This window comes from Podarcis gaigeae (assembly GCF_964106915.1).
Source record: "Podarcis gaigeae genome assembly, chromosome: 7".
NCBI classification, from domain to species: Eukaryota; Metazoa; Chordata; class Lepidosauria; order Squamata; family Lacertidae; genus Podarcis; species Podarcis gaigeae.
The window spans coordinates 75,491,584-75,512,798 of NC_139683.1; the positions used below are offsets into that span (position 1 = coordinate 75,491,584).

General features: G+C 44.0%; 2 protein-coding genes and 1 long non-coding RNA gene across 4 annotated transcripts in view; 2 read left to right on the forward strand and 1 right to left on the reverse strand.

Moving 5' to 3' along the window:
• The window catches only part of LOC310848329 (dynein axonemal heavy chain 3-like), a 622,604-nt gene that overhangs the window by 512,065 nt on the left and 89,324 nt on the right, over positions 1–21,215 (forward strand). The window lies entirely within an intron of this gene.
• LOC310848505 lies at positions 8,345–19,579 on the forward strand. Its single transcript, XR_014566467.1, has 2 exons — positions 8,345–8,808; positions 19,215–19,579. It is a non-coding gene; the product is annotated as an uncharacterized lncRNA (long non-coding RNA).
• Positions 9,597–21,215, reverse strand: part of BASP1 (brain abundant membrane attached signal protein 1) — a 79,273-nt gene continuing 67,654 nt past the window's right edge. Inside the window, exon 2 of the mRNA XM_083747437.1 lies at positions 9,597–11,443. Coding sequence (XP_083603563.1) covers positions 10,697–11,434 — 738 coding nt within the window. The 5' untranslated portion in view covers positions 11,435–11,443 and the 3' untranslated portion in view covers positions 9,597–10,696. The remainder of the gene's footprint in view (positions 11,444–21,215) is intronic.

Below are 21,215 nucleotides of genomic sequence, written 5' to 3' on the forward strand. Positions count from 1 at the left end.
TTAACTGTCAGGGATCCCTTTACCTTTACCTTTTACCTTTTCAGGGCAACCTTTGCACATTGTCTAGCCTGCCAAGGAACCACTGCATATTTTAGAGCATTTTTGGGTGCACATGGAGCATAAGGGGCCGATTCAAGCCCATCGGACCCCACAATCACTGCACATCTTACAGAAAATGCCTTCTAGAGAAAGCTGTCAATATGTTCAATTGCTGACATGCGTTTCTGAAGATCAATAGCCACAAGCTATTTCGGGGACGTTTGTCCCTTGTTACTCTTTCTTCAGGTGAGAAATCCCCCATAAGCTTCTCAGGAACCTTCAGGTTCCAAAACATTTTGAAAAATACATGTGTGGTTCAAAACCTTCTTTGCTATATTTTGAGCAGCTAGTTGATTATTCTGCTTAACCGTCTATGTTCCATCACTTAACATAATTGCTTCATTTGTTTGATTTTCTTTACTTTGGATATTATTTTGTGGCTTTGCCATAAATCCATCTGTTTTGCACTCCTGTCTCCCCACCCATTATTGTGAAAACCATTTTGCAGTGGAAGATGTCTGTGCCTTTCGTAGTGCCAATTGTGATTTTGGTACACTGTGGCTAGACTCTTGATGAGGACAGACTATTGCCAGGGTGAAGATCACTGGATGGTTATGTCCAGTCAAAGGCAACTATGGGGAGCCGGCATTTGTCCACAAACAGCTTTCCAAGTCATGTGGCCAGCATGACTAAACCGCTTCTGGCAAAAGGAACACTGTGACGGAAACCAAGGCACAATGAAACACCATTTACCTTCTGGCCACAGCAGTACCTATTTATCTACTTGCACTGGCATGCTTTCGAACTGCTAGGTTGGCAGGAGCTAGGACAGAGCAAAGGGAGCTCACCCCCATCATAGGGATTTGAACCGCTGACCTTCTGCTGAGCAAGCCCAAGAGGCTCAGTGGTTTAGACCACAGTGCCACCCACGTCCCACACCTATTGTCAGGACATTACTCCAGTGCTCAAAATTTTGCACTGGCTGTCTACATGCTATTGGTCCACGTTCAAGGTCCTTGTATTAATTTATATGATACTTAACAATTTGGGTTGAAGATACTTCAAGGACTACCTGCTCCCTTATATCCATGCCTGTTAACTGAGATCTTTGGGGAAGTCACTATTAGTGGTCCCCTATGGCTCAGATGCATAGCTTGTATTCACCAGGAGCTAGGAATTCAGCACTGTGGGCCCAATTTTATGGAACTTCTTTCCTGTTGAAGTCAAACAAGTCCCCTCCTTGTTGATCTTGTGGCATTTAATGAAGACCTTTCCCCCCCCCCCCCGCGGGCATTTTAGTTGAATTGCAATTTTAAAGTTTTGACTGATTTTAATTTTCACTCTACAGTGGGACCTTGGGATACGAACAGGATCTGTTCCAGAGCCCCGTTTGCATCCCGAACAGAACATAAGACACGGCAGCATGTCTGCGCATGCATGGGTCGCATTTCGCCATTTCCGTGCATGTGTGTGACGTCATTTTTACCATCTGCACATGCGTGAGCGGTGAAACCCAGAAATAACATGCTCCTTTAATTCCGGGTCACCGCGGAGCGCAACCCAAAAGCGCTCAACCTGAAGCGTATTTATTCCGAGTTATGACTGTATGAGTTACTTGCTTAGAGATTATTATAATTAAATGGTATATAAATTCTCCAAACAAACAAACAAAAGAATATGCATGCAGACTTGAAAAAATACTTCTGTCAATACCTCAGGTTTCCAGTGGCATAGTGTGGGAGGGGCCACAGGGGCGGTTGCCCCAGACGCAAAATTGTTAGGGGTGCAAAATTTTGAACACCTGGTGCTGCCACAATTCCATTGCTGGTTTCTATTGAAAATTGTTTCTCCATACGAACCAGGAAGCAACCTCCTAAGACAACAGAATGACTCTTCTTTTCTTATCTCTACAGCTACAATCTCCTGGGTGACATGGACGTTGTTAGGCAGTTGAATGCACATGCATACTCCATCCATTTCCCTCCCACCCACCCATCCTGCCTTGCCCTAGGCCCTGGCAATCCATGCTACGTCACTGCAGGTTTCTTACTGTAATGGGGTAAAAACATAATTGTTGTTGTTTAGTTGTTTAGTCGTGTCCGACTCTTCGTGACCCCATGGACCAGAGCACGCCAGGCACTTCTGTCTTCCACTGCCTCCTGCAGTTTGGTCAAACTCATGCTGGTAGCTTCGAGAACACTGTCCAACCATCTCGTTCTCTGTCTTCCCCTTCTCCTTGTGCCCTCCATCTTTCCCAACTTCAGGGTCCTTTCCAGGGAGTCTTGTCTTCTCATGAGGTAGACAAAGTATTGGAGCCTCAGCTTCAGGATCTGTCCTTCCAGTGAGCACTCTGGGCTGATTTCCTTCAGAATGGATAGGTTTGATATTCTTGCAGTCCATGGGACTCTTAAGAGTCTCCTCCAGCACCATAATTCAAAAGTATCAATCTGGTAGTAGGAGGTATATTGCCTCTGAGTATGGAAACGCCATTGCTAACATAGCTGATAGTTCTTGGAAGATGACAAGGGTTGAAACTAAGGTAAGTTGTTTTTTTAATGAGTCCTAACTTTGTCTGGGGTCATTTTAGCCTTTTTGAGAAAGGGATGCGGGTGGCGCTGTGGGTTAAACCACAGAGCCTAGGACTTCCTGATCAGAAGGTCAGCAGTTTGAATCCCTGCGATGGGGTAAGCTCCTGTTGCTCAGTCCCTGCTCCTGCCAACCTAGCAGTTTGAAAGCACGTCAAAGTCCAAGTAGATAAATAGGTTCCGCTGTGGTGGGAAGGTAAATGGCGTTTCTGTGTGCTGCTCAAAGTGGTTCGCCAGAAGAGGCTTAGTCATGCTGGCCACATGACCCAGAGGCTGTACACTGGCTCCCTTGGCCAATAAAACGAGATGAGCGCCGCAACCCCAGAGTCGGCCACGACTGGACCTAATGGTCAGGGGTCCCTTTACCTTTTTATAATGGCTAAGCTACTGAGCAGCAAATCCGGAAGTCATGGGTTAAAGTATTACTTGTGGCATGAACTCACATAGGTGGCATTAGGTAAGCTGCTATCTCATCATCTCAGTTGTTCCCCCTACGTGTAATAAGAAACTAATACTGATGTGATGTGATGCATCTTGAACCCTCTACAGCTCTACATGAATGCTAAGAATTGTTTAGAAGAGCTAGAAATCACATCTGCATAATTGTAAATTGATAAGTGCCCACACTGTTTTGGTCCAAAGATTAAACAAATCCAAAACTAGTATTCAATGACTGGTACACATGCAAGTGGATTAACACTGGAGTGCCAGTCGGAATGGAAAGCAAACATGATTTCTATGTAGACCAGACATGGTCTTTGATAGGATTGCTTCAGAGGGAATGTCTCCATTTTGAGGCTCCCATAAGCATCCACATTACAATGTCATGGTGGCCAGATTCATCTGTAGAGGGCAGCTTGCCATGCACGGATGGCATACACTGTCAAAGAAGTGCAAGAAAGCTAGTTGTGATGTTCCCTTCCCTGCGTTGTCCCTGTGTCTTGGAGGCAGTCATGTCTAGGCCGATCCATTTAGCACTTTTTAAATGGCTAACTTCCTATGAAGCATGCATTAAAAAAGAAAAGAACTAAAAGAAGCTGTGTTGGCTCAACATCAAGGAGCTGTAGCAGAATACAAAGGGAATTAGTCCAAGGTTTGATAGGTCACACAATCTCTTTTCATTCTTAGTGGATACTTTTAGTGCTTCATCCTTCAAAGTCCTTTCTTCCTAGTTTTCCTGGACATCTTCCCACTTTTGAAGAAATGTGTGTGTATGTATTTTGGGGGGTGGGAGCATGACAATATTATTATTATTATTATTATTATTATTATTATTATTATTATTATTATTATTATTATTATTATTATTCCCCGCTCATCTGGCTAGGTTTCCCCAGCACTCTGGGCAGCTTCCAGCACATATAAAAACATAATAAAGCATCAAACATTAAAAACTTCCCAATACAGGGCTGCCTTCAGATGTTTTCTAAAAGTTGTGTAGTTCTTTATCTCCTTGCCATACGACGGGAAGGCGTGCCACAGGCTACTGCTAAGAAGGCCCTCTGCCTGGTTCCCTGTAGCTTCACTTCTCGCAGTGAGGGCTAAAAGGCCCTCGGAGGTGGACTTCAGGGTCCAGGCTGAACATTGGGCATATAAACAAGCGTTCCATCCCTCCTTCATTTCTAGGATATCTCTGATGCCAAAGGAGAAACTTATCCCTCTTTCCATTTTACGTGTCATTGTGTAATTTCCCCATCAGGTATGTCATCTTGGAGGAGCCTGGTGTCCACAGCAACCAACTTCTATTATCCAATGACCATCCCTGCATTCATCCAGTACCCATATCTGAGTTGGAGTTTTTAATTTAAAAAAGTATGTTCTTGCCCTGTTCCAACTAGCACAATTACTGAAGTTCCTTGGAAGCGAGGGCTTTCCTAGGGTCATTGGGACACCAATTAGATGGTCCTCATTACATCATGTGCAAGTCTATCTCCCTCTTTCTTCTCACCATCGCCTATCCTCCCACATAATAGGGGTGTGCCTCAGTTTCAGACAAATCATGAATTCTGAGACGAAGTGTGGTGCCTCAAATTGATTTTTGCCTTGCTGGGTTGCTAACCAGGATTTATATGAGGCAGCAAGAGTGGGAACATGGAGATCTGAAGCAGTCTGTGGAACTTTGTTGTCTCCAATTTGGAGTTTTCTTACCTAGGAGCACCTATCTCACATCTGCTGTTTTGAGACCAACAGCCCACAAAACACTAAGGGGGCAGAATAAAGTGGTTCCTTTTTCACCCAGCTCAAAACTGGAATGGCTGTCACTGTGGGAAAAACCAATGCAGCTGTCTTTTGAAATTTGACAGGATCTATACACCTTCAGAAGGGGTGACCTTCTCTGCAAAGTTCATCAAACTCCGCCCCAAAATAGAAAAAGTAAAAATCTAAATCAAACTTCAAAGGTGCACAGCACAAAAACCTCTAAACACATTTGTCTATAATGTAGTAGCTTTTATTCACCCTGGAAAGACTGGGGTGCCTGCAAATTTCATCCACTTTTGTCAAAAAAAGTTACTGCCTAAAAAAAAAATCAATAGTGAAGTAGGGGGGTAGGGATTATGAAGCAGATTTATACAGATGGACCTTGAGCTGAATCAGACAGCTCACAAGGCACTTCTAACTAAAGTAGGCAGTTTTCTGAAGCACTGAACTAGGGTTCTGACTAAATTTTGTTGGTGGTGCACACCAATACCAATTAGTAAAAAAAATATATATTTTTTTTTTAAATGTATTGTTGCTGTTGTACTATCGTTCTGGTTATTTCAGAGGCTATGTGCTCAGTCTGTGCATTTCTGGTGTATGTATCTTTGCAAATGATTTTTAAAAGGCTTTCTCCAGCTACAATGAAGGCCAAAGTCTGTATTCCTTACCCTCTTCTATACAGGGCTCCTCCTCACTGAGTGGGCCCTGCCTTTTTAGCTAATGCAAGCATTGTTCATACAAAAAGACCTTCCACTTAGGATATAGTTTTATCTATGTAGCAAGCATGGTTTAGTTAGCCGAAGCAGATGTAGTCTTTGTTCGAACCATTCAGGTTATCTGCAAATCAGATGCAATGGCAAATCCAAACATCTCAGTGTTTTCCAGGAGGCACTTAAGCCCAAGTGCTGGCAAGGAATTCAGGCAGGCACAGATCAATAATACCCCTCAAGGCCTTCCTCACTGATAAATTGCTCAGAATGAAGGAGCATATCAAATATGGAAGATTTATAGCATTCAGCAGCAATTTCCTGTTCCAACCAGCAATCTTGCTGCTACATGGAGCAGCAAGCCAGTTGCTGACTTATAGGGTTGCTGGTTCAAGCTCCACTACGGCTTGGCAGCCTGGTATTCTCTCATCCTTTCAAATTAGTTACATTTTTTAAACATGTTTTATAAAGGTTCAACCGCTTCTCTGTGCATGGGGATTCATATTATTTTATTCAACTATGGCAAGTACCAATAGGTGAACAAAATGCAGCAACAGACACCACCAAACCACATATCTTCATCTATTTTACAGTAGCATTGGTTCTAGATCTGTGGATTAAGTTCAGCTTTTCCAAGATGCTGCTATGGCACAGGACACAAATCGTGGACATCTGTACCACGGGAAATGACTGTTTCTCAGTTCCACCTACAAGTATCTGGAACAGTATAATCAGGAAAGATGTATGGGTTGTATCTTCAGATATAGCCTTCTAAAAACCAGCCTTACCTGGCAAAGTATGGATTACAGCCATGGTTCAGACTCCAGGCAGGGATGCCCAACACTGAGTTGTAGCACAGGAACTAGAATGTGAACCACTGACAGGCATCATCTTGAGAGGAAGGCACCCTGTAGAGACTCCCCCTTGCACCTTCCCCCCCTTTAAAATTGTGTGAGTGCACACACAGAATGTGTGCATGTATGGCAAAAGTTGCTCTGCCTACCACCAGCAACAGCCACAGCTGCCCATGCCCACTGCCATGTACCCACCTAGAACCTGCCCAATGCCACATGTGGCTCTGGGTGGCAAAGATGCTGCTGATTCCTGTCCTATGGCAACAGGAATTGACAGTTGTTTCTTCTGAAGGGTAAGAGCAGAGGAGCCGAGTTGCGCCCAGCATTGGGGAGGCTCATATTGCGTGCAGTGTGTGCTGCCACACTTGGCACAATGTTGTGTGACTGCTGCAGAGACCAGGGCAACATCTTGCCAGGTTGCACGGAATCTCCCAAGGTGGCAGAGGACAGCAGAAAAAAAGTAAGAGAGAGGGAGGAGCAGGTGGGCGAGGAAGAGCTCTGCCTCTCCCGCCCCGTCAAGGTTGGGCGGACCAGGCCCCATCCCAACAGACTTTGGGAAGGCGGAAGACACCTCAGCCCTACAGAGCTGACACCTATGGGTAAAAGGCAAAGGTAAAGGACTGGACCATTAGGTCCAGTTGTGGCCGACTCTGGGGTTGCGGTGCTCATCTCGCTTTGTTGGCCAAGGGAGCAGGCGCACAGCTTCCGGGTCATGTGGCCAGCATTACTAAGCCGCTTCTGAAATGCTGTTGCATGACTAAGCAGCGCACGAAAATGCTGTTTACCTTCCTGCTGGAGCGGTACCTATTTATCTACTTGCACTTTGACATGCTTTCGAACTGCTAGGTTGGCAGGAGCAGGGACCGAGCAACAGGAGCTCACCCTGTCGCGGGGATTTGAACCGCCGACATTCTGATCGGCAAGTCCTAGGCTCTGTGGTTTAACCCACAGTGCCACCCGCGTCCCTGGCACCTATGGGTATGGGTCACCAGACACTCCCTTCCCAAAGTGAGCTTCCACCCAAGCAAGCAGCTGGACAGGTCTTCAAATCCAAACTGAATAAGAGGATCTGTAGTCTTCAGGGACAGTTGAGGCTCAAACAAAAGGAGCTGCTAAAGCCCATGTTATGGCACTTCATGTCTGACTGGAAGGAAAGCATAAAGCGAGAGGGACCAGAAAACTTCCTACTTATTCTAAAAGAACACCTACAGGCCTGTGACATTCTCCAGGAAATTGCTGAAGAGCTATGTTGAGGCTGGTTGGTGAAACACCCCATGGCAACAGCTTTAAACAAAACACTAACAATTGATTTCTATTCGTTAAAACAAACATACCGTTTATTTCATTGAATGCTTCCTTGAAAGGCATAGATTCTTCTCCAGGTGCTTTTTCAAAAGAGTCGCTGAGGAATGAGTGCCATGCTCGATCATTTTGCAGCATAATAAACTTCCAAGTTAGCTTTGTGCATACAGCTACTCTGGGAAGAAAAAGGTGCTCACCTGAGAGGGGTCAGAACTGAGATCTGGTGAGTTCCTGTTGAAAAAAGGCCCTGGGTGTCACCAGTACAGTGGTACCTTGGTTTATGACCACAATCCGTTCCGTTTGTAAACCAAAACAGGTTGTAACCCAAGGTGCGCTTTTGCCAATGGGGCCTCCCAAAAAAATTGTTCGTAATCCAAAAAAAAAAAATGTTCATAAAGCAAAAAAAAATGTTCATAATAATAAAAAAATGGGTTGTAATCCAAAAAAAGTCCACAAACCGGGACACGCACTTCCAGGTTTGACATGTTCGTAATCCAAAACATACACAAACCAGACTGTTCGCAAACCAAGGTACCACTGTATGTTGATGTGGCAACTGCTTTCCTGAAGGGTATATGGAATCAGTACAGGGCTCCACAAAGGTGGATAAACTGAAGTTCAATCCAGGTTATGTCTGAGCAATATAGCAGGTGAGTCGCTGAACTGGCTATCTGGAGAAGTGGCCATTTGGCCGGGATTGCACTCTCCCCTGTGGAACAGGCTCGTGGTTTAGAGGTACTCTTGGCATTTCAGCCAGATTTAGAGTCTCTGATGGAAGCTGTGGCCATTTATTAACTTCAGCTGATTTGCCAGCTACAACTTTTGCTGGAAAACAATGACCTGGCTACAATCCGACATGCTCTAGTAACCTCTAGACAGCACAACTGGAATGCATCCTTTATAGGACTGCCTTTGGAAAGAGTTCAGAACTTTCCACCGGTATAGAATGCTGTCACCTGATTCTTCAAGGGTATGCTGGAATGGACACACCTCACCAGTTCTGATATGCCTGCACTGGTTATCTGAGTCCAGTAGTAAGTGCTAATTTAGACCCTTAAAGCCCTACACAGCCTGGGTTCTGGCTATTGGGGAAATGCTTCTCCCTTCAGATATCTTCTAAAGGTTGTGTAGTTATTCACCTCCTTGGCTTGGGGAGGTCACATAACTCCATACCCTCCAACATTTCTCTGATGAACATAGGGACGTCCTACCACAACAACATTTCTCCAGTGAAAATAGGGAAGTCCTAAGGAAAAGCGGGACATTCCAAGATAAAATCAGAAACCAGGACTGTCCCTGGAAAACAGGGACATTTGGAGGGTCTGCTAATTGTGCCACTGCCCCTCCATGGGAAACCAGAGGCCTAATTGCCCCCCAAGTAGCTATACTGTGTCTTTGCCTTGCTCTCTTCTCTGCCCTGTGATTGGTTATTGCTTATTTCTGTCGCTATAGACATTTCCCTTTCCTGTTAGTGGATTACGTCCATTTGACAAAGCACCCAGAATATGTAACTCGCAGAGAACTCCTTGTTCTATCTGTTCTTGTTTGCTTCATGGCTACATTTCTTTCCCTACTTCTTTGGCCCCACTGATCTTACCACCAACTTGTCTCCACATCCACCAGCACAGCCTTTTGAAAAAACTGACCTCAGCTTGCAACTCTGAATTTACTGTAGCCCTTGGTTTGAAAATGGAGAGATCCAAATCTCTCCACTTTTCCTCTGCTAGGCTCTGTGGACTCCAATTAACCCCAGCCAGCACAGTCAAATATCAGGGATAATGGCAGGGGAAGCCATCTTTGAAAAGAGTGGGGCTCACATTTAAACCACCATGGACAGCTCCAAATATTTTTCACTACGTTCAAGAAAGGAGAGTTAATCTGAATAAATTTGCAACCACTAACACCTTAAATGTTTTTAAATTATTTAACTTTTATTACTGTTGCACCATTTATACAATTACATATAATTTCAATGCATCCATTGTACATTTTGCTTTTTCGTTTGTTTTTGTTTAGTTTTTTTCCCCAATGAGTGGTGTATTGGTGTCTGTGACACAGAATGGAAGAGAAACTGGAACTGCAATGAACGCAGAAATTTTTTTTTTCATTTTCACTGACCAATAAACAGAACTACAGGTGCACCCAACCACGGACATGCATTAAACTCGTCATGAGAAATCTAGGTAGGCTAAGTAGGATGAGAATGCGTTTTTTTTGTTTTTTTTGTTTGTTTTTTATTTTTTTAACTCCCAAAAATATTTGGAGAGGAAGAAGAATCAGAGGATTGGCATTGAGAAAAAATGTGGACAGCTGTGTGAGTTTCGTCTGAAAGCTGCCGTTCATCCACTGCATAAAAAATACAAAATGATAAAGGCTGTAAATTAAAAAAAAAAAAAAATACAAACCACAGGAAATACTGCTTTCATAAAGATCTGATTGGTGTGGCACTGAGCCCAACTGGGCAGAATCTTCAATTACATCATCACTCCCAAACCCCCCATTAGAGAAAAAGAAGAAAGGAAAAGATCCAAAGATTGGTGGAGTGTGTTTCCGAAGCGGTTCACGTACAAAAAAAAAGAGGTACTGCATTTTCGGACATCTGGGTTGCCTTATTTTAACTACTGATTGAAATACAGGACTTTGCAAAGTTGGCAGAAAGTATATTAGATATTTCCCCCACAAAAATACTATTTGGATTCCCACCCCAGCCAGAACCAGCACCCCAACCCCCTCCCTTTCAACTTGATGGGACAATCTGTTTTTTTAAAACTTTGTTTTTTTCCTTTTTTATTTTTCCTGGGCAATACATATTGTTATTTCAGATCTGAAATGAGTTAGTAGAGCTGGGGAAAGAAAGAAAGAGAGAGAGAGAGAGAGAGAGAGAGAGAGAGAGAGAGAGAGAGAGAGAGGTAATAATAATAAAAATACACAGGTTGTTTAAGTGGTTAATTTGTCGTCGTCGCTGCTGCTGCTGCTGCCGCTGTTTCGTTTCCCAATAGGCTGTCCAAATTTAATCTTTCACTGCTATGGTTTGATCCGAATTAGTTGCCGGGGCTTCAGATGGTTTTGCTTCCTCTGGCGGGGCCGCAGGCTCCGAGGCCTTAGGAGTAGAACTAGGTGCTTCTGTTGTTGCCGGGGTCTCCTTGGAAGAAGGCGCAGCCTCGTTGCTGCTAGGTTTTGAGTCTGAAGCTGGGGCCACTTCACTTTTAGTTTCTTGGGGGGCTGTGGGTACTGCAGGAGCCTCAGTCTTTTTGACTTCCCCTTCCTCCTTGCCCTTGTCATCTACTTTACTAGTAGCTGTGGCTTCTGAAGGCTGGGAAGCTTTTGCATCGCTGCTGGGCTCAGAAGGTTTCGGCGCGTCGCTGCTGGCTGGAGGAGGAGCGGCAGGGCTGGGCTCATCCGCCTTGGGGGCCTGCTGCTCATTGTTCTTCGGAGGCTCAGCCTTGGCATCAACGACAGCCTCGGGCTTCTCCGGCTCAGGTTTCTTGGGCTCTTCCTGGCTCGGGGCAGCCGTCTCTTTCTCCCCTTCTTTCTCTTCCACCTTCTTGGCCTCCTTGTCTCCTTGCTTATCCTCCTGGTTGTTCTCCTTCACTTCTGCCGTCTCCGTTGTGGTGGCCTGGCTCTGCTCGTTTTCCTTCAGAGCCTCGCCTTCCTCCACGGCCGCCCCCTCAGCCTTCTTGTCCTTGTCTTTGGCCTTTTCGTCGTTCACATTGTAGCCCTTCTTCTTCTTGCTCAGTTTGCCTCCCATGTTGGAGCCCTGGGGACAAGGAAAGAGAAAGAGGGTTACCCAGAAGGAAGGCCATCTTGTTTTGAGCCAGGGTCAAAACACAAAACACTCATGAACTGGCTTTTTTCTCACACCAGCATTGGAATTCATTGCGGAGAAGGGAATGATGAGCAATTTACATCACCGCAGATCACGGGCATAACTGGTACCTACATTCCAAATTTATGTTTGTTTTCTACTGGTCTGACTTTTCATGGCTTTCCTTAAATAAGGTTGTAGTTTGAGGACAGCTGATCATTCTCTCTTGAAGCCCCATCCTGCACCCCACATGACAGTGCTATAGTTCCCTGGATTCCTCAGGAGAAAGGAAACAATAGTTACACCATTTTAAGTCTATAGTACAGTGGAACCTCGGCTATAGACGCTTCAGGTTACAGACGCTTCAGGTTACAGACTCCGCTAGCCCAGAAATAGTACCTCGGGTTAAGAACTTTACCTCAGGATGAGAACAAAAATCGTGCAGTGGCAGTGCAGCTGCAGTGGGAGGCCCCATTAGCTAAAGTGGTACCTCAGGTTAAGAACAGTTTCAGGTTAAGAATGGACCTCCAGAACGAATTAAGTTCTTAACCTGAGGCACCACTGTATAGCCTTCTGCTCCTTCATATAACTGTTCATACCATAAATTAGAACCACCCAAAGTCCCAATTCTGTCTCTAATAAGACTTTGATCAGTAATACCTTGGCACAGGTGGCTAGATTAGAAAGCAAGAAAAATGGGAATCTGCAATAGAAGGGACGCCTCTTCTTCCTTTTTCTAACACTCACAGTTGTGGCTGGGAGACAGGCTCTGCATTAAAATCCACACATAGCTACAAGCCAAGGCATTGCATATAGTATCCGAAGCGAGATGTAGCTGAATATCTCTGCCTCTCAGAACATTTTATTACAGTGGAATCTCGGTTTTCAAACGTAATCTGTTCTGGAAGACAGTTCAGCTTCTGAAATGTTTGAAAACCGAGGATCAATGGGCTGGATGCAAAGTCAATGGGGGGGGGCAGAATGAAAAACGTGCCTCAGAAGTCATTTGACTTCCGAGGCACATTCAAAAATGGAAGCAATTACTTCTGGGTTTTTGGCGTTCGGGTTCTGAATTGTTCAGCTTCTGAGACACTCGAAAACCAAGGTTCCACTGTATTGTTATTTTTAAACACTTGCATATTTTCCTTACAAATGAAACAGTGGGTAACATTTTTACCCACCGTTATTTAACATTTGATAGGGATTCGGGGGGAAATTGCTTTGTAAACCAGACCGAGGATCTATCAGTGGTATAACTATCTCAAATAGTCTCCATCCTATAAAGTAGGCATTCCATAATTCTAAACCTGTTATTTCTAGAAAACATAGTCACCCCTTTCATTTAGAAGTGTCTGGTTTGGCAAGTCCATGTCCACATTTGAACATCTGAGGCTTTGTAAATCATGATTCATAGATTCACGCAAGCATCATTCATCCATGGCTACATAAACCATATATGTTTATGAGCCTGGGACATGTGTCTGACATGGGCAAGGCTGGTTTATACGTGGTTATTCTTCGCTGGGCCTCCTGTGACACAAGGTGAGGAGCTTGTGGTCCTCACCTACAGTGAGATTTCTGAGCCCAAGAAGACGTCTTGGACTCACAGCCCTCACTGTGGGTACAATAATCTGTATCCCTTGATGGAAAAGGAGAGGTTTTGATGCACTGGTGCTCACTGTGAAAAAGTTCATAATAAGTGGTAATTTGGCTCCTCTGAAGTTATGAGGTTAGGGGGAGAGCTTCCAAAATGGGCTTCCCACATGCCCACAAGAAAGGGCACCCACCACACTTGGGTCAGGAGCACAGTTACTGGAGTCTAGTAACAATGCAGCCACCCCAATTCTCACAACATGCCCATGTAGGTCACAGTGCACTTATTATATAAAGAAAATGGGAGTTTTCATGCCCATCCAGTCACATTGCACTTCAGAGCAGTTTTGCAAATCAGCAGGAACAAAGATTTTAAACAATAGCGAGAGCTATATTTGCTTGCAGATAGCCAATCCCCAATTAAGCCTCTATTTGTTTGCCCGGCTATGCTTGGATAAAACAAGTGTGCTTTTGTTTGATGTGCCTCTTCCAGTTTTTTTCAAAGTCTTTTGCTTTTGGCATGGCCAGCAAAATGCCTGCCATCAAGATGGGGGTGGGGAGAAGAAGGCCAAGTAGATGATGATGATGATTTCAAGAGGTGGGAGCACAATATCTACTCCACACTCACACGGCATAGTGCTTCCCCCATAGGCTCATGGCCAGTGGAGGTTGGGAGGTTGGCTAGTATCACAAGATAAGGCTTTGCCCCCCCTGCAGTGTTGACCTCAGTGAAGTGCAGCACTTGCCCATAGGAGTGAATGGGAAGCATGCATTCATTTCAACAAGAGGAGGGTTCAAAATAGTCCCGTCACTGACTGTTTCTTGCAAAACTAGGTTTTCCATACAGGCTTCTAGAGACACAAAATATTCAAGGTGTTCCCTGAAGTAGCAAAAGTAAATGAGAGAGATTTCTTAAGTTAAATATTATGATCCCCAGACAAAAGCTCAACAGATGATTGTAATGCAACAGTAGAGTGATGCTTTCATTATAATGAAATAAAAGCATCACAAAATAATGAGCAAGCTTTTAAGTTCTTAGAGCTCTTCTTCGGGTTGTTTGCTTAAGGAAAAATAAAAAGGGCTGCTAGTTTGTTTTGTAGCATAAGAAAATATAATGATGATAATGATGATGATGATGATGATGACGATGATGATGATTAATAATAATAATAATAATAATAATAATAATAATAATAATAATTCGATGGGGAAGAAAAAAATCGCTAGGTGTGATGCAATAGCCTGCAGCTTATGGTGACCTGTATCTGTTGCCCCATGGGGCCAATAGAAACTAGGGAGAATTTTCATGGGTGAAAATGATGTGGTCAAAGTGTTAACCCCACTCCCATTGCGCCTGATTTGTTAGGCATTAAAAAAAGAGAGAGATCCTTTTCATGAATTGTGCCACAAGGCTTCACATGTACTCTGACGATGCTGGGTGCAAAAATAATAATAATAAATCTTAGGCACAAAGAAGAAATAGCTGCTTAGCATTTGTAAACATAAATGGCGTCTCTAGCACTAATCAGGATGCATGGATATTTAAGGCCAGGGGCGTATCATGGGGGGGACGGGACTGCCACGGTGATGGCCCCGGGGAACATTTTTCTGGGGGACACTGGCAGGGTGGCGTGAGAAGACAAAAGGGTGCAGCCTTACGGTGCAATCCTAAGAATTGCCCAGTGCTTAGGATTTAAGGGAAGGGGGGTATACTACCCCCTGTGCCTGTACAATGTTTACTTATTTTGGGGCGACGCAGGTGGCGCTGTGGTCGAAACCACCAAGAATCTTTGGCTTACCAATCACAGGGTCAGAAGTTTGAATCCCTGTGACGGAGTGAGCTCCCGTTGCTCTGTCCCAGCTCCTGCCAACTTAGCAGTTCTAAAGCATACCAGCGCGAGTAGATAAATAGGTACCACTGTAGTGGGAAGGTAAACGGCATTTCTGTGCACTCAGGCACTCATCACTGTGTCCCGTTGCACTAGAAATGGTTGAGTCATGCTGGCCACATGACCCAGAAAACCTGTCTATGGATAAATTCTGGTTCCCTCAGCCTGAAAGCGGAGAGGAGCACTGCAAAGTCAAATTTGACTGGACTTTACCATCCAGGGGTCCTTTACCTTTTACCTTACTTATTTATTAAGAATGTTTAAAATGCACCCTTCACCCGAAGGTCTCAGTTTGGAAAGAACATACATATTAAAACACATTTAACAATGAGAAGCTAAAGCAAAATATTGCAGCACTAGCGTTCTTTATTGGAAAACCACAAGGCAGTTAAACCGCAGAGCAGTGGCAGAAAAGACATTCTCGTTGCTTCATGAAGTGCACCCCTTCCCAAAGATGTGCCTCTTTACCTGCCAACAAATTAAAAGAAGAGTTGTGGCTAAATGCACCCCAGACAAGAGATTATTTCAAAGGCCCAGAACTATTCACCTATGGATTCCTGCACCATAGAGCTCATTAAGCACAGGGACCACTGGAAAGACATCAGAACAAATATTGAGGATTGGGGCACTTCTTTATCAGGAGCATGGGATATAAATGGTCCTGTCTAGGATTTAGGGCCAGAAGCCTAGACAATGGCAAGAGAACAGCCAGGTCAGCATCAAATGCAGAAGGTCATGGAAAGCGAAAGTCAACAACCATATTTCATACCCTCCAACGCTTCTCTGATGAAAATAGGGACATCCTATTGCATATCCTCCACCATTTCTCCAGTGAAAATAGAGGTGTCCTATTCCATACCCTCCAACATTTCTCCGATGAAAATAGGGACATGCTGCCATAACCCCCAACATTTCTCTGATGAAAACAGAGACATCCTAAGGAAAAATGGGACATTCCGGGATCAAATCAGAAACCAGGACGTCTTCTGAATTGAGATCGTCCCCTGTAAAACAGGGACACTTGAGGTGCGGGGTCTGATATTTGTCTACATCTGGCCAACAGATCAGACAGGCAGTTGAAGTGGTTGTCAGAATGGGAGGGCAGAAATCCACTCTGGTCCCCCAAGGAGCAGGCAAAGCCCACATATGAAGGAGGTTCTCTGAGTGGTGTGCCTATCTGGGCAATATTTCTAGCAAGTTGTTCAGAGTGTGAGAAAGGAAGGCTGTAGAGGAAGCAGCAGCCTCTTCTTGGCACTTACAAGTCACCTCACAAATCTCACTTAGCAGCTTCAATATGTGATGAAGCCTTCAGATGGGGCAGCTGACCCACCAGCTTCGTGGTGCAAAGCCTGGGATTTCTTGGCACTTGTCAGCTCAAGTGACAAGAAGCTGCAGTTCTCATAAGTAGTCAAGTGCCCAAACATAACCGAGCAAAAGGCTGTTAGGGAAGGGAGGAAATGCTACTACAGAAGAAACAGAAGTGTCATCTGAACCTCTTGTCAGCAGCCGCTGTGTCTGAAACTGGAAAATTATGAAAGTTTCTTCCCCTTGGCAAATCCTTGACTTCCTTTTTTCTTCTTCTCCTCTCTTCCATAGCGGTCTTGTCAGACCACATTGCTCCATATCCTCTTCCACTGTTTCACTAAGCATTACTCCGGCCTCCCTCTCCATTTCTTCCTGTTCACCATTTTTCATCTCCTTTCCAAAATAATCAGTTGCTTCTACGCTTGCCCTGAAGCAGTCTCAGTTCTCTCAGTTTCTGTTCTTCCTCACTTATGGCTCCAGTTCTTCAGGAAAACATCATCATTTGGGAGTATCGGCTTCCCTTCTAGTAGTGAGTCTTCCCCTCCACGGTGGGAAGAATCTTATCTATAGCTCTGAAAATTCTCTGGAATGCTACCCTTGCACCCTTTCTGTTCCTGATGCTGCAGCATTCTCTTCTTACCTTAAATCACAAGGTTTGTCTGTGGGTCTGGCAACCAGTCCTCCTTTTCTCAGGGGCAAAGAGCTTGATTACACAGCTTGATTTATTTAAGTGGGGACCATAGATTTTTCTGCAGCTACTCTGCCCAACCTTAGTTGCACTTCTGTAGATGTGTCCCCACTGTTTGTGCTGAGCTTATAGACAACTCTGTCATTTCAAAATACGTAAAATAGAACATTACTCAACACTCAAGATTTCTACACCAGGTTGCCCACCAAATGACAGGTGGATAAGCACATCTTAAAGTGATATGCTGGCTTCTCCCCTTCCTTTTGCCTCTCCTGACAACATCACCATCACCGTCACATCATTATTATTATTATTATTATTATTATTATTATTATTATTATTATTATTATCCCCCTATCTGACAGAGTTGCTCCAGCTAATCTGGGAGGCTCTCAACAAAGTATTAAAACATCCTCTGTGAAGATAGCTCAATTGGTTAGAGCATAGTGCTGATAACACCAAGGTTGCAGGTTCGATCCCCATATGGGACAGCTGCATAGCCCTGCATTTCAGGGGGTTGGGCTAGATGATCTTCGGGGTCCCTTCCAACTCTACAATTCTATTATTCTCTAATCAAACATTAAAAACTTCCCTACATTTGCTGCTTTTATGCCACAAGTCAACTGTGTCCTGTAACTTGTTCAATCTGAACAGCAGGGTCCATGAAGAGCTTCAGGGTGGAGGAATGGCAGGGAAACTAAGATGCACAATATTGCTCCTCTGCAGTCCATCACTCCCTATAGAAGAGAGGTGAGGCAACTTTTTCAGCTCAAAAGCCACATTCCCTCATGGGAAACCCTTCAGGAGTCAGATGTCTGTCTGTGGAAGTGGCCAGAGGCAAAACTGGTTGCAGCAATGGGTGTGACGCTGACCTTTGTACAACAGACCAAATTCCAACCATCCAAAAGTCAAGAGGTTTATATACTTCTACTCATATCACTCAATCCTCCATCCTAGTACAGTATGCTTACTGTATACTTGTGAAACGTGGACCACTTATAAATGCCTTCTCCAACTCCTTGAAAGATTCCATCAACGGTGTCTCCAAAAAAATTTACACATCACTTGGGAAGACAGGCAAACTAATGTCAGTGTACTGGAAGAAGCAAAGATCACCAGTGTCAAAGTAATGATTCTTCAACATCAACTTCGTTGGACTGGTCATGTTGTGCAGATGCCTGATTATCATCTTCCAAAGCAACTACTCTATTCCAAACTTAAAAATGGAAAGTATAATGCTGGTGATGAACAAAAGAGGTTTAAAGACTCTCTCAGGGCAAATCTAAAAAAAAAAAAAAAATTAGTATAAACACCGACAACTGGGAAACACTGACCTGCGAGTGCTCCAATTGGAGAACAGCCTTTACCAAAGATGTCATAGGCTTTGAAGATGCTCAAACTCAGGATGAAAGGGAGAAATGTGATAAGAGGAAGGACGCTTGGCAAACCCTCACCGTGATCAACTCCTGCCTGGAAACCTATGTCCTCACTGTGGAAGGACACGTGGATCCAGAATTGGCCTCCACAGTCACTTATGGACTCACTGTTAAGACTGTGTTCATGGAAGACAATCTTACTCGGCTATGAGTGATCGACAAAGAAGAAGAAGACAGCAGACCACATTCCAGCCATCCAAAAATCAGCGGTTTATACACCTCTACTCACATCACTCAATCCTCCATCTAGGTATAGAAGAGGCATTATTCCAATTCAAACACACACTCCAAGCCAGCCCAAAGCACTCAGGCAAGGCTCAGAGCAGGGCTAGTAAGCAATGCAGACCACATCCGATTCAGCCAAGTTTTATTGTGCCTTGTTCTGTGTAGAGCAGTGGTGTTTCTGGAAACTCACCCTGGCGGAATTCAAATGTAACAATAAACCATGGTTTGTTGTTCAGGAGGCAGGTGGGCATAAGCTTTAGGTCTTAATGCTCCTTCTTCCTTTTACCCCTTCTTCTACATGGGAGGAGGAGAGATTAGAAGCTTCTGCTTAATTAGTGGGCAAACCATGGTTTGCCCACAAAGTAGGATTCTAAGTCAAAACTGTGGTTTGAGCAAACCGTAGTTTGCTACGTTTGGATGCAAGAGCAAACGCAGAAAGTGGAAGCTTCTAATCTCTTCGCCTTACGTGCATTTGAGGAAGGCAAAAGGAGCACACGAGCCTTAGACTTGTCCTCATGGCAAACCACTGCTTGTCTTTACCTCTGAATTCAGCCTATGCTAATTTCTTTGCATTTGTATTCTAATAGGAAGAAACACACACCCGTGCATTAGTGTGATGAAATTCATTGCTGAAACTGCAAAGCTGGCCTCTGCACTTCATGCTAACGTTATCCTGGAGGAATTTGACATAAATGGTTCTCTGGGCTGAAGCAGAATCGCTGTGCTTTGCAGAAAACTACTCCAAGCAAGAAGACATTTCACAGAACAGTCTGGGCCTTTAACACAGAAAGTTTACAATTGCAGGATGTCCCCAGTGATTTCCTAATGAGATAAGGGTTTGTTTCCCATAACCATCTGGAAACATGTGTTGCATTTTATGATCCAGATGCTGCATGTAATAAAGTTTGCACCAAGGGATGTTGCCATTTGTGGGGCGACATTTCCCAAGTAAGCTGGATAATTTTTCCCCCCTGCAGCAGGATAGCAATGGGAGAAAACGACATATAATTCTCTATAGCAGCATCAAGGGTCAAAAAGTGCAGTGGGGTAACTGCAAGCTTCTCAGTTCCATTAAGAGTCCTAATCAGATAATTACACTACTGGGAAAACACATTTTAACCCCAAAGAGTTCATAACGCTAAGAGTCACGCCACCCATCAATCCATCGTGCTGCTTACCCAAATAAAGCAATTAGGCAGAACTCAGTGCGTCACCCTGAAAGAACATAAATTGGAACTGGGTGTTGAATCCCACATCCTTAGAACCTCTTCCCCTCTTATTCCCCTCCTCTCTCTTACAGAGTTGAGCTTCTAGCTCTTAAGCCTATGAAAGTACCCTTGGAAATGTGTAGACAATGCCTTGGGAAATCTCAGAAATGGCAACAGAGCTATACTAGATGTTTAAGCCCATTGCCCTTCCCCAGGAATTGTACCAACCATCAGCCATATTGGGCTTATAGATAAACTGATAGAGACAAACACATATTTTGCTTCATTTGCATATTTTGAAGATATGCCAAAATTGCATCACCATGGTATCCATTTCTGGTTTAGGGTCAGACTATACACAGCCCGCACGGGCAGGGGTACCTTTACCTTTATACACAGCTCTTCTATGAGACAGCAGAAGATACAGGGTTGGAGTCTGTCTTCACTCTCTCCTGCAGCAGCATCCCTAGAGTGGGACTCCTCCTAGAGGACATGTTCTCCAGCAGGGAGAAGAAGCAACTTTTGCCAAGGCCCCCTTCCCCAAAAGCAATCTATGGATGGAAGGAGTCATTCCATCCATGGAAGGCTAAGTCTAGATCCAAACCACAAAGTCCTCAAATGCACACTCCTTATGTCAGGTTTGTTAGAACATTGCTAACTGCCACCTCACAGTTGTCATGCGTAAAAAGCAACATTAACACTGAAAGACTGGGAAACAAAGGGACCCGAAATCGCCAAGGTAATAGTATTGCAACAGATGAATTTGGTGGACTAACATTAGGACAAAGTGGCAGCTGCACGGATGTTATTAGCCCAGAAATGGAAAGAAGATAAAGTCCCTACCAGAGAAGAATGGCAGATTAAGTAGATGGACTATGCCAAAATGGCTAAAATGTCCGAAAGAATCAGAAATCAGGAGGACCAAAATTTTAATATGGAATAGGAGAAATTTATAAATTTTATTAAAGACCATTGTAAACAGTTAAAATTGGATTGGAATATCACTTGTAGTTTAATGGTGAATTTTGGATACAATGGAGAGATAAAAGAGTGGATTATTATAAAGGATGCAGGAGGAAATGATTAGCAATAGGACCCACAAAGGGGAGGAGGGAAGTCCAAGAGAATCTTGTTTTTATGTTGTATGTATGTTTTAATCTGAAAAACCAAATAAATAAATTTACTAAAAAGCAAACAAACAAACATTAGGGCAAAGCGGAGAGAATTAGCCCCAGTCAAGCCATACAGTGGTGATCAGCTATCCAAGCATAACAACAGAACAGCTATCAAACTGGAAACTGCTGTCAGCTTTAAAATAAAATAAAGAGTGCCACAACTTATCCAAAATCTTTCCTGTTGATGTACGGCCATCAGTGTACA